General features: G+C 38.5%; 1 protein-coding gene, 1 non-coding gene and 1 pseudogene across 2 annotated transcripts in view; 2 read left to right on the forward strand and 1 right to left on the reverse strand.

Annotated features, from left to right (window-relative positions):
• Positions 1 to 2,429: 2,429 nt before the first annotated feature.
• The window catches only part of LOC102515417 (cytochrome b5 type B), a 29,350-nt gene continuing 17,505 nt past the window's right edge, over positions 2,430 to 14,274 (forward strand). The window contains exon 1 of the mRNA XM_006180574.3: positions 2,430 to 2,692. Within this exon, the coding sequence (XP_006180636.1) occupies positions 2,531 to 2,692 (162 nt within the window). The 5' untranslated portion in view covers positions 2,430 to 2,530. The remainder of the gene's footprint in view (positions 2,693 to 14,274) is intronic.
• On the reverse strand, positions 12,109 to 13,034 carry LOC116665932 (annotated as a pseudogene).
• On the forward strand, positions 13,106 to 13,212 carry LOC116666172. The gene has a single exon (XR_004323016.1). It is a non-coding gene; the product is annotated as a U6 spliceosomal RNA (small nuclear RNA).

Below are 14,274 nucleotides of genomic sequence, written 5' to 3' on the forward strand. Positions count from 1 at the left end.
CTCAGAAAAGTTCAGTATTTCCCGCAGTTATCCACAGATCACTTGCATCAGAGTCATTCAAAGTACGTGCTAAAATGTTAATTTCTGATTCTATATCCAGACCCACTGGACCTGAATCTCTGAAAGTGGGGCTGGGAATCTGCTTCTTTTTATTTTTAGTGTCTTAAAACAATGCTTTAGTATTTCTCATGATTCTTTGCGTTGACTTGGCAGTTTTGCTGATACAGCCTGGACTCACGCATGCATGTGCACTCAGCTGACAAGTTGATTAAGGGGTGGGCTCAGTTGAGACAGCTTAAATGGCTGATCTTTAATCCCAGGCTTCTTCACAGCATCATGATCTGGAGGTAGTGTTCTAAGATGGTGAAGATGGAAACTTCAAGGCCTCTTGAAGTCTAGTCATTGTAACTCTTACAGCACCACTTCTGCCACAATCTATTGGCCAAAGTAAGTAACAAGGCAAGCCAAGGTTGAAGGTGAAGAAGAGACTCCATATCTGGACAGAAGGGAATCTGCCTTCTTAACATAGCCTTCTCAGTTGACTCATGCACACTGGGGTTAAGTGTGAATAAATCATTTACCAAATATGTGTTCAGAGCTGTGTCCCTTTGCATTTGCTACATATCTTTATTTCTGGCACTTAAATGTATACATATGTGTAAATATTTTTTTTTTCTTTCAGAAATTACTGAAATAGTAACATGCTTAGGTACTACATAGAGATGGAATCGCTGAAGCTCAGAATGGTAGCAGGAGTTTCTGCAAAAGAAGGAATTGGAGGAGCTTGAATGGTGAGTAGGCATTGCAAGGAAGAGGGTATCTTAAGTCAATGGACCTGATATGACCACAGATGTGGGTTTATACCAGTAGGTTTGGGAGTCAGTGGCCGGTGCACAAGGCTTATAAAAGAGAATGGTGGAAATGGTGGAAGAGGTTGGGGATGGATTATGGAGAGTCTGGGAAAGTGACAAGATTAAAATGACATTTCACCATTATCAATTTGTCAGTTGTAAAGGCAGTTAAAAATGAGTAGCTAACAACACTGCACATTAACCAAACTTGTAATTCCAAAATGCTTGGACCTCTAGCCAGAGACAGTGTTGTGGGACACAGTGGGGCGTCGGTGACATGTGGGTTGGTAAAAGAATTTACCATAGGTTAATTAAAAGAATAGAAAGGAGTTTATTAGGGTACACTGTCATACACAACAGCGGGCCACACAGACAAGAGGTGTGTGAGCACCAAAGCTAAGAACAAGGAAAAAATTTAATAGTTACACTGTCATAGGCAACAGCAGGCCACACAGGCAAGGGGTGCCTGCATGAGCACTGAGGGCCAGTTGGGGGTGTTTTATAAGGTAGGGTCACAAGATACCTGATCGGCTTGTGCACAAATCTCTAATTGGCTGTAGGTGAGGTAAGAGGTTTAGAGTCCCTGAAGGGTGTTGGGGTTTGACTCTGATAAGGTGGGCTGAAACAAGCCAGCCTGAGCATTACCTAGGGCTGTTAGTTTGTTAGGCGAAACGCCCAGTAAAGAACGTACTTAATCTGTTGAGGAATCACAGCCATACATCTGAGAGCCCAGAAATGGGGGTCCTTGGGCTTTTAAGGACATCAGTTGGCCCAACATACAGTTCAGGCGAATTCTATTTAGAACACACAGAAACGAAAACAGTGTAAATTGGCCTGATCTCTAAAGAATTCGGTTAAAAATCAGATCGCCACCCCCGCCAGCCTTGTTAAGATATAATTGACATATAACAACACCAGATTCTTAAGAATGGCACAAACTTGGGATGATACTCCATATTGTGTCCCCAACCGCTGTCTCAAGGCCTCAGGCCAGTCATTCCACCTTTTCTAACACTGCCTGTCATTTATGTTTCGATTACTATGTACCACGCCCTCTGCGCATGTATGTGTACACTCTCATTTAATTTCTCTATAAGGTAGAGATCATGTCCATCTTGCAGGTGAGAAAACAGCCTTAGAGACAGGCTTCCCCAGGTCACAGCCTGGAGGCTGCAAAGTAAAAAATGTAAATCCAGGGCTGGAGTAGAGGCCGCGCAGGAGGTGAGGGAAGATGAGCTCCACACGACTCAGGAGGGGTCCACAGCGAAGGGAAGGGAAATGGGAAATACGGAGACTCTCTTCCAAAATTCCGCAGGCCCGTAAGCCGAGTGAAGAAACCTCTTTGTATAACAGGTGTATCAACGCGTCTCTATTAGGCGCCTTTCCAAAATCACAGTATCTGATTGGTGAGATTGGAGGGGCTGGGCGATCCCGATTGGTGAGTTGGACCTCGAACCAGACCTACGTCTCTAGGACCTGACGAGGAGTGGGAGGGATTTGAAACAATCCCTCGTTTCATTGGTGAAAAGAAAACGAAGCAGGAACTATTCGTATGTGTGATTGGCTGTTGCCCGGAATCTCCTGGTTACGGAAGCCCGGGAGGGCTGAGCGCGAGGTCTACCTCAGGGAAGCTGGCAGCAGAAGCCGGATAGCGGTCGAGGAAAGGTAGCTGAGGCCCAATGGCGACTGTGGAAGCAAGCGGCAGCGACGGGAAAGGGCAAGGGGTCGAGACCTCCGTCACCTATTACCGATTGGAGGAGGTGGCGGAGCGCAACTCCTCGAAGGAGATATGGCTGGTGATCCACGGGCGAGTCTACGATGTCACCCGCTTCCTTAACGAGGTGGGCGGCCCCTCGGAGCTGCAGCGGTGAAGGGTGGTCGGCCCGGAACGCTGCCAGGGGTGTGTGTAGGAGGGAAATGAGGCCTGGCTTAGGGCGATAAAGCATACGAAGGGGACCACGACCCTCCGAGACGGAGACTGGGGGCCTTAAGTATTCATGCATTTTCAGCCGGCACTGGATTCTGGTGCCTTCAGTAATATTATGCTATCCCTGTCACACATGGAGCACTTAATGTGTGCTAGGCTAAACTCTTGAGTTATCGTTATGCCCATTTTACAGAAGGGGAAACTGAGCCTCACAGCCTCTCATTTAACGGCCTAGAGCCGTTCGAACCTAGGTCTGAAGGAAATCTCTGCTCTTTCACCTGTGCCTTCTGAAGTAATGTCATTTTTGGTTTCCATTTTCTTGTGAAGGTGCGATTCCTCTCCCTCCACCCCGCCCCCATTATACTTCTTTTATTTTTTCTATTTTGAGTTAACATTGAGTTCAGGGGTCGTGAGTTCATTTTTTGCGGGCTGTTGACTCAGATCCTGTTACCCTCTTCTGTAAATCAAGCCTGTTGTATTAGATTTTACAAGTTCTTGAGACCCTGGTACAGCTGAGTTTGTCTGTGTATATGTTTTTTAAGGAAACAGACTTTTAATTTGTTTAACTCTACTGAAGTGTAATTTATGTACAGTAAACTGTGCCCATTTAAAATGTACAATTTGACGAGTTGAGAGATGTATTCAGTCAAGTAATCACAACTCCAATTAAGAAAGAGCATTTCCAGCACACTAAAAAGTTCCTTCTTGCTCCTTTGCAGTCATTCCTGTCACTTCCAATCCGTGAGACATTGGGATATTTTAAATATAAATATAAATGTTTATATTTAAATGTTTATATTTTGTGTGTATCATTTTATTTTGAATAATCGCTTAATAATCTGTGGTTAATTCCTTGGAAGTTCTTGCATGATATAATCCTATTATAACTGAGAAAAGAGTTCATTTCTATTCTTTCTCTGAAGCAAATACACTAGTTAAAATATATATATATATATATACACACATATATATGTGTGTATATATATATAGTATTAATTTGGGGCCTAGGGGAGAAAGCTCTATATACTGATTCATAAATCTATAAAAACTTTTAAAAAGTAACGTTTCCTCCAAAGGACATTGTTTTTTAATAAATATTTCTAGTGGCCAATAAGTTAACGTCTTAGAATTTAGTAAGTTCTTGCATTTGTAGGGTGTATGGTTTTTTTTTTTTTTTTTAATGTTTTAAAAGTGCTTTCCTGTTACTTCAGCTTCAAAATAATTACTTGAGAGTGAGTTGGATAGTAGTGATCCTTATTCAAACAGGAGTATAAGAAACAGGTTCAGAGATTTTGGTCATACAGTTGATTAGTGGCAGGGTGTGCTTTAGGTAAATCCCTTGATTTCTCTTAGGTACACAGCATTACTTGAAAATTCTAGCATTAGCTGTGTCCTTTGGTGTATGCCTATGATAAATTTCAAGTGTGCGTTGTAGCATATTAAATCTTAGTTCCAAATGGGTAGCCAATAATGTTTTTCATTTGTGGTTTCATTTCCCTCTAGTTTCTTGACTGGTTCAGAATAGAAAATGAACTTGGAAGGAACACTCAATGCTTGGAGTGGACATTAATTTAACCTTGAGTAGTGGTTGCTGACCTGGTTTACCACATACTGATGGAACTAGAGATCACAGGTGTGCCAAGGTGGCCCCTGAAGCTTGAGCTGCAGATCTTTACCTGCAGTTAGCCATTCTGGCATACCTGTTTTCTTGTTCATTCCAAGTCTGTTCATTCATTCACTTACTCATTCACATATTTATCAAGTGCCTGATAAGTGCCAGATACCGCTCTACATGTTGATTGGATAGTTATACTCATGGAATTACAGTCTATGGGAATGAGACAATAAACAGAGTAAGTAACTAAAGTATATGCTATGTTAGGTAGTGGTAAGTGCTAAGAAGAAACAAAGCAGAGAAGAGGATTGTGGACGTGTGTGGGGTGAGGGCATGAAGATAAGGGGTGAAATTTTAGCTATGATAGCCAGAAATAGCCTTATTTAAGGAGATGAGTAAAGGCCAGACAGAAGTTAAGGGAGCTAGCCATGTGACTATCTGCCAGAAGAGGCTTCCAGGCAGAGGGAACAAGTTCAAAGGCCTTGAGGTGTATAAGGTGGTTACAGTGGCTGGATAGTAGTAGATGACGTCACCATGACCAAGGGAGGGCAGGTCAAGTACAGCTTTGCCAGTTGAACTTTCATTCTGAGTTGGGAAAGCACACTAGAGCAGAGGAGCAGTAAGATGTGATTTAACGGTTTAATAGTATCACTCTGCACTGTTGAGAAGAGACTGAAGGAGGGCAGGGGCAGAACTGAAAAGCCCAGTTAGGAGGCTCTTACGGTAATTTGGGCAAAAGATGTTGGCTTGGACTAGTGTGGCAGTGGGTGTAGTGAGAAGTGTCAAATTTTGGATGTGCTGTGATGGTAGAGCCAATAGGACTTCAGGATGCATTGGATTTGAAGAGTGAGAGAAAAAGAGTCCAGTGACCAAGGGTTTTGGCCTGCAGGTCTGAAGAATAGTGCTGCAGTTAATTAGATGAGAGGGAAGACACATCGGTTTTCACCCTTCTCTTTCCAATCTGAACTCTCTCTCAGCTCCTCCTAGAAAGGGGCTCCTAATCTGAATATTCTGCATCTATAGGTTGCTGCTTTTTTTCTTTCTTTTTTTGATTAACAAATATGGTTAAAGTGTTATTCTGGAGTTTGAATGTGATAATTTAGAATTGGTAATATAATTGAACTCTCTTTCACCTAACAGATTGATTTTGCATTTCTGAGTCAGAGGTAATTTATTTTATTTATATATCACTTTAATTTATTGAAATCATAAATGAAAAACCAAAACTTTCCAATACTGCACATCATTGTCTTTCTAATATTTAGTAGTTTAGAAAAAAACACATGAAAATGGTTACAATATTTTACAATATTGACCAGGAAGTATCAAAGTGCCTGTCTCCGCAAGGGTAATAAGTATGGTTTTGTGAACCTTTGTTTTACAAAGTACGTTGTTGTGAATCTTTGTTTCAGTTAATAGTCTCATTTTCTTCCTGTGTTTTTAAGTGAGAAACATTTGGAAGCCATTGTCTTATGTATAAATTAAACATTTCTGGAAAGAGTAACTTAAAATAATACATTTTGCTATTTTAAATCTTTCTATGTATTTTTTAGTGACTGTTGGTATAAGTGGGAACACTACTTTAGGATCTGCCTCACAGATGGGATAGCATTACATTCATTCAACAGACATTTTTAAGTGCTGTGTCAAGTGGTACTAGGTCCTGCTTTTTATTTGATTGTAACTGTATGAAAATTTAGCTATTCGCTTGTTGATTGACATTTGGGTTGTTCGCAAGCTATGTTTGGTGCCATCCTAGGAGACTCCCTGAAAGCTTCAGAATTTGACTAATAAGAATTCTTACTTGATTTCTCCAGGAATTTCTCCAGCTCTTACTGGATTTTGAGGCTGCTCAAAAGAAAGTGCAATTTGATCGTTACCTAGCTTGTGGAATTAACAAATCTATAGAAAAAATGCTTTCTTTCTTGAGCAGCTCCAAGTGCTTAGTCCTCAGGAAGGCTAGAAGCTAGATGAGGTAAAATTTAACCTCCAGGACTGTCCATGTAAGCTGCTGCGATCAACAAATCGACTTTGGTTTATTTATTTTGCATGTGGGCATGGGTGCGGCATACAGGCCAGAGAGGGAGGGAGGGCAGGTGGGAGGGAACGAGGGCAGAGTGAGCGCCCCCTAGATCTCACTGTGTTCTAGGTTCCACACTATGTTCAGGAATACAACTGTAAAGAAGACAGTCATAAGCTTCTCAGGAAGCTTATAGTCTAGAGGGGGGAAGAAAGGCATTTAATAAATAATTGCAATTGTGATAAATACCGTGAAGGTGCCTAAGGAATTGTGAGAATTTAGAGCAGTGGGGCCTAATCTGGTGGGATAAAGGTGTCTGATCTGGTGGGGATAAGTTATATTTGGATCTACAGACCTGAAATTCAGACCCTGGGCAGTGGCGACTGCCAAGGTTACACCCTTTCTGGCAACCATCGAGTTAGCCTCTTCTAGGTGACACTCTAGATTCTTTTTAATACAAATACAAATACCTATGGACCTGCACCATTTCCTCCTGTTCACCACCCAGATCTGTTATCTTTCTCTGCGCTGTCAGACTGTTTTTTAGGAAGTAGTTTTTTGCCTTCTCCAAAATTTTAACCTCCATATCTTAATTTGATGAGGTATTCTGCTAATCTGTCTGGCCAGCCCAGCCTAATTTTGCAGCTTCCGCAATCTTCGTGTTTCTAGATGTCACTTTCCAAGTCAGGTGGTCTTTAGCATATCCCTATTGTTACATTTTTATTACATCAGCATGGAATTTCCATTCACAGAGAATTTGCGTAATTTTTTCCCAACCAGATTTTTATTCTGTAACTATTTGTTATTCTTCACATGCTCTTCTTCTCTGCCCATCTGTCCCCTATCCTCCCCAGAGAATTTGTAACCTGGAAGTATTATTTTCTATTGGTACTTTGTCTTCTTTCTTTTCTATATTAAAATATAAATTTTCTGCCCTCCTTTCAATAATACTTAGTGAGTGAATTTAAGGAAAAGCCAAAAGGCTACCCCTGCTTCCTACCACATATTCTGTGGACAGTTGAACTTACTAAAACCCTTCACAAGAGGACATTACGAAGTTTCCTTTGTTTCTGTAAAGCATTTCACTTGATTATTGCTGGACTGAGATAAAATGAATCGATCACAGTCACTTTTTCCCCTGTTGCAAGTTTATGATCCTGGTTGCTGTATAGTTTATTTGAAATATTTGTAGTGGTATATAATTCCTTATGTAATAAAAGCTGAGACAAGATCTGTTAGGCTTAAATCACAAAGGCTATCCAGTTCAAAAAAATCTTTTTTGCAAATTCATATGAGATATAAAAGCAAAGCAGATCTTAGAAAAAAAAGGGGGGGAAATATGTACTGCCTTATTAGGTTTACTTAATGAAAATAGGAAGAAATTTATGATTGTCCAGTAGATTTGAATAGCATTGGTTACCAATCTAGATGACTGAGAATAATGTCCAGACTCCTTTGGTCTTATTTGTTTTGTTTTGCTGTGATTCAAACAAAAGTAAATTTTTGATATGCATTAATTACAGGTTTATAAACCTAGCTTTTTGTATGTGTGTTATAAAAAATGTATATAATGTAAAATTTGCCATTTTAACTGTTTAATCTACAATTCAGTGGCATTAATTGCATTTACAGTGTTGTGCAACCAACATTGCTGTCTGTTTCCAAAAGTTTTTCATCACCCCAAACAGAAACTCTGTAACTATTAGGCAATAACTACCCCCTCATCACTCTTCCCAAGCCCCTGATAACCTCTACTTGGGTCTCTATGAATTTGCCTCTTCTAGGTACCTCAGGTAAGTGGAATCATACACTATTTGTCCTTTTGTATCTGGCTTATTTCACTTAGCATAATGTTTTGTTAAAACAATTTTTTTTTGTTTACTGTGGTAAAATATACATAACATAAAATTTACTGTTTTAACCATTTTTAAGTGTACAGTTCACTGACATTAAGTATATTCACATGGTTATGTGTCCATCACCACCATCCTTCTCTACACCTTTTTCATCTTTGAAAACTGAAACTACCCATTAAACAGTAACTCCCCAGTGCCCTCCTCCTCCCATCCTCTGGTAATCTGTTCTACTTTGTGTCTCTATGAATTTGACTGTTCTAGAGGCCACATATAGATGAAATCATACAATATTTGTCCTTTTGTATATGACTTATTTCACTTAGAATAATGTCTTCGGGGATCATCCATGTTGTAGCATGTATCAGGATTTCACTCCTTTTAAGGCTGAATAATAGTCCATGATATATGTATACCACATTTTGTTTTGTCTGTTCATCAATGGGCACCTGGGTTGTTTCCAGCTTTTAGCTATTGTGAACAGTGCTGCAGTGAACATTGGTACACAAATACCTGTTTGAGTCCTTGTTTTCAGTTCATTTGGATATATACCTAGGAGTGGAATTGCTGGGTCATGTGGTAATTATAATTAGCTTTTTGAAGAACCTCCAACTGTTTTCCATAGCAGCAGTACCTTTTTACATTCCCACCAGCAATGAATGAGGGTTCTGATTTCTTCATGCAACACTTACTATTTTTCTTCTTTTTGATTTAGCCATCCTAGTAGGTATAAAGTGGTATCTTGTGGTTCAATTTGCATCTCCCTAATGACTAATGATGCTAAACATCTTTTCATGTGCTTATTGGTCCTCTGTGTATCTTCTTTGGAGAAACATCTATTCGGGTTTTTTCCCCATTTTTAAATAAAATTGTTTGTCTTTTTGTTGTTAAGTTAGATTTCTTTATATATTCTGTATTCTGATTAGATATATGACTTGGAAATATTTTCTCCCATACTGTAGGTTGTCTTTTCACTTTCTTGATAATGTCCTTTGATGTATGAAAGTTTTAAATTTTGATGGAGTAAGTCCTTCGTTATCGGTAGTTACTTTAAATGTAAATGGATTAAACTATTCAATCAAAAGACAGATTGGCAGAAGGATAAAAATACGTAATCTAACTATATGCTGTCTACAGGAGACTCAGATTAGATTCAAAGACACTTAACAGATTGAAAGTGAAAGGATGGAAACATTCCATGCAAATAGTAACAAAATGAGAGTAGAGGTGGCCAATATTATATGAAAGAGATGTTAATATTAGATGAAAGAGATACTAAATTAAAAAAGGCTTTTAACGAGCAGTTTTAGTTTTACAAGATGAAAAGAGTTCTGAAGATGAATGGTGCTGATGGTTGCACCATTTTACATTCCCACCAAGAGTGCACAGGGTTCTTAAAGCTTCAGATCCTCATCAACACTTGTTATTTTCTGAGTTTTTTGATGATAGACATCCTAATGTTGTGAGGTGGTATCTCATGGTTTTGATTTACATTTCTCCAGTGACTACTGATGTTGAGCATCTTTTCATATGCTTCTTGGCCATTTGTGTATCATCTTCAGAGAAATGTGTGTTCAGCTCCTTAGCTCATTTTATATTCAGGTTATTTATTGTGTTTTGTCATTGAATTTTAGGAGTTCTTTATATATTCTGAATATTAATCCCTTATGATTTACATATCTTTTCTCTTGTTTTATAGGTTGTCTTTTCACTCTGTTGATTTTGTCCTTTGATGCATAAAAGTTTTTCAGTTTGATATGATCCTATTTGTCAATTTTTGCTTTTGGGATCATATCCAAGAAAGTATCACCAAATCCAATGTCATAAAGGCTTTTCTCCTATATTTTTCTTCAGAGAGTTTTACAGTTTCAGGTCTTGTGTTTAATTCATTATGAGTTAATTTTTATATGATGTAAGGTAAATGTCCATCTTCATTCTTTTGCATGTGGATATTCAATTTTCCTGGTACCGTTTGTTGAAGAGGCTGTCCTTTCCCTACTGAGTGGTCCTGGCACTCTTGTCGAAGATCATTTGACTGTACATAGTATATGCAAGGATAGTTTGTGTGATATTTTGGAACTTATTTTCCTCCTATTTATGTAATCCTAAGATTCAGCCATATGATGTCATTCTAGTAAGTGGTCACATTTGAATAACCACCATCTAGGACATTATAGTATCCTGGACCTTCTTCTTGTACCTCTCCCAATCACTGCTTCCTTCCTCACTCCCAGAGGTACCTGCTCTATTGACTTTAACACCGTAGATTTGTTTTGCCTATTTTTTTAACTTTTTACAAATGAATGTCAAAGTATATATTGTTTTGTGTCTGACATCTGTGGTTCAGTGTATTATATTCTTTCGCCTTGTGCATATTGCAGTGGCCCAATCTTTTTCACTGCTGATTAGGATTTCACTGTATGATTATACCTCAGTTTACTCATATTCTCCTTCTGAACATTAGGTTATTTCAAGGTTAGGGTCGTAATGAATAATGATGCTGTGATCATTTGTGTGTGTGTGTAAGTTTACATATCTACACATTTCTTGGGCTTAAACTTATGGACTTTGATTTTTTTTTAATTGAAATTTTTATTGCAGTATCTAGATTCACATCCAGTTGTAAAAGAAATAATAGATCACTTGTACCTTTTATTCATTTCCCTCTAGTGGTAAACTTTTGCAAAACTGTAGTATAATATCACAATCAGGATATTGACATTGATGCAATTCACAGATCTTATTTTGACTTCCCCAGTTTTACTTCCTAAAACTGATTTTAAGAAGAAAACAGGATGGTTTAATTTGTTGAGTCAAGAGTCATTTGTTCTTGATTACAGTACTCAACATGCAAATTACATTTATCTTTTGATATGGAAATTGCGCCCTGCCACTTCCCTGGGACACTTAATTCAGACAGAATTATTCCTGGGCAACCATTATCTATATATCTGCCAGGAATTGCCCTCTCTTCTTTCTTAGAACAATATATAAACTCACTTATCCTGAATAACTGGATCTTTAGTGCAGGGATGTTTACATACAGCACAAAACTGTTGACTTTTTTCATTGGATTTGCTATATTTATATTCTAAGCTCCAAATCAAGAATTTCCTATTATTTAACTCATCTTTGATCATCCTGAAGGCACTTGAGAATTCAGCGGTGTCTCAGGGACATCAGTTTTCCCTGGACAGTATTAAGAGATGTAGAAGGTTTGCTATGTCTGTTCTGGCCTTGAGTATTCACTCTGAAAAAGAATTTCTTTGAAGAAAGTTTTGACACATTTGCTTTTTATGTTATTCTGTAGGCTCAAAATGCACAGTACAGGGAGATTTGTTTTGCTCATACATAGTTTCTAAATTTTCAGTAATGAAAATTATTACTTTTGTAAAGGAAGTTATAAAAATACTAGCACATAAATTAAATATAAAAATACAGGGTATTTGGATCCCAAGAAAACAGGAGTTTACTGTGGTCTAGAAGTCAGGCTGATTGCACATGATAATTAGTTATTATTGGCAGTGTTTCTTCCAAAGATTGAATTTTTGCTAAGTTTTTATATTTTATCACTAGCTTGAGTTTTCCCCTTTATCTGCCTTTCATTTCTACAGTCACCAGAAGGAAATTTTAAAACATTTTAAAAATAGCTCTTTCCTTATAAGTCACCCAGCACACAGACCTCATTTCTTCTAGTTTCAAACATAAAAGTGAACCTGGCTTAGATAAGAATGATCCTTGTTGCATGCCCACCAGGTCATACATTATCCTTTTTATTCTGTGAGTCTCTAGTGCACATGAAAGATACAGGATTAAGGACTATTCAAGAGTTCATAACAGAGCTAAATGGCTGGTTGGCCTTCAAAAATAGAGGTCTGTAATTCATTTTTGAACATGCCTTCAAAGTGGAGGTGTTTGGCCATGAACTCCTCTTTGACATCAACTAGTGTCCACTGGTGATCCATTAGCTCAAAAATTTTTCACTTTGTCTTGAAAGCTTTGTTGATACCTGTAGGCATGGCCATGGCTAGTCCAGTCATCTGTGCCTACATCATTCCTGATTGGTCATTTGCATTACCTTGGCCCAGAACCAGAGAGTAAATGCTCTGAAACCCAAATACATAGCAGAAGTACTAGGATGTAGAACTCACCAAGATGCAGCTATTGTGAGTAGTTCAATTCCTTGCTGTAGCATAGGCTTAAAATAGATTCATTAGAAATAGGACTTTGTAACAAAGCCTGAGAAAGTCATGTTGATCCATCTACCAATAAGAATCATAGGGAGGACTTTGTGACATTCGCTTTCATTGTGTCTGTAAGCATAGTGGGATCAGTCAGAAGGTGGTACTGTTTTCCCTTTATTTTTTTTGAAAAATCCGTCCTCTGGGTTGTTGAAGTAATAGTTTCATGTCAAGGACTGTTTGGGAATATAATTTCCATTTTCCTTGAGGACTATGCTTTGAATTAGGACTTAACTAATTCAGATATTTGCTCCTGGGTGAGATTCTTGTCACTCTGCAGTATGATGGACACCTGTTGGTAGATCTTGCCTGCAAAGAAGGTGATGATAAAGATGGGCTAGACCAGCCAGAGGCTCGTGTTGGAATCCAGCAGCAGCTTCCGTAGTCTTACTGAGAGCCAGGCTGGCCAGGGTCACAGGGCTTCTCCTCCCTGGGGTGCTGGGATTCTCCTCAGGGGCTTCTCCTGCCCCACAATCGGCATTGTCCTGGTTCAGGGCTGTCCTGGGCTCTGCGGCAACTTCAATCATTCATGCATTGCCTCTGGCTGGAGTGCCGTTTGGTTCTAAATAATATCTGAAGTTTATAGAGCTCTAGAACAGTGCTTCCTTCAGCAGCACATATACTAAAATTGGAACGATACAGAGAAGATTAACGTGGCTGCTGCACAAAAATGACACACAAATTTGTGAAGTGTTCCATACTTTTTTCAAATGCACTTGGAATATTCTCTAGGATAGATTACATACTTGGACACACAGGAAGCCGCAACAAATTTAGGAGGATAGAAATTATTTCAGCATCTTTTCTGACCACAACAGCATCAAACTGGAAAGAAACCACAGAAAGAGAAATGAGAAAAAACAATTGCATGGAGACTAAACAGCGTGCTACTGAAAATCTAGTGGGTCAGTGATAGAATCAAAGAGGAAATGAAAAAATACCTTGAGACAAATGACATTGAAAACACAGCCACGCAAAATCTATGGGATGCAAAAGTGCAAATGGGAGGAAAGTTCATAGTGATACCTTCCTCAAAAAAAAAAAACCAAGAAAAATCTCAAATAAACCACCTAACCTACCACCTAAAAGAATTAGAAAAAGAAGAACAAATAAAACCAAGAACTGTTTTTTTCAAAGAGTAAACAAAATCGACAAATCTCTGGCTAGACTCACCAAGAAGGAAAGAGAAAGGATCCCAATAAAATAAAAAATGAAAGAGTTCGAGAACAGTAACCAAGGGTTCCCTAAAATACTTGTGCTTACTCTAAACCATCTGTATTAAGACCACATTTTGGCGTGAGAATTCCTAAACCTAGGGGTTTTTTTTACTTGACCACTCTGACCCTCCTTGCCTCCATGAAAAAAAAAACAGGCTATAAAACAATATATACCGTATGAATTTATTTTTATGAAAACACAAAACTTTTTATCACTGCCGAGTACATTAAATAGTAAGTACTCAATAAAAATTGTAGCATAATAACTTAAGTGAATGAATGTACAGAAAAAATACTTTTTTACACCAAAATGTTAACTAATAGTGCTTATTTCTGTTACAGAACTACAGTTGATTCTTTTTTTTTTTTTTTCATATAGTGGGGAAAATATTGGGACAAAATTCCAAAGCTTACCAGGGCTGAGAAGTTTCCGTTGTAACAACAGATGATGAATGGTGGCTATCTTACTCTTGCTTCAGAACAGCATATTTAGTGCTGGAATGGGAGACCCATCATTGGATAGAGACCTCTTAGAAGATAAAAATACAAA

This window comes from Camelus ferus, chromosome 9 (assembly GCF_009834535.1).
Source record: "Camelus ferus isolate YT-003-E chromosome 9, BCGSAC_Cfer_1.0, whole genome shotgun sequence".
Lineage (NCBI taxonomy): Eukaryota > Metazoa > Chordata > Mammalia > Artiodactyla > Camelidae > Camelus > Camelus ferus.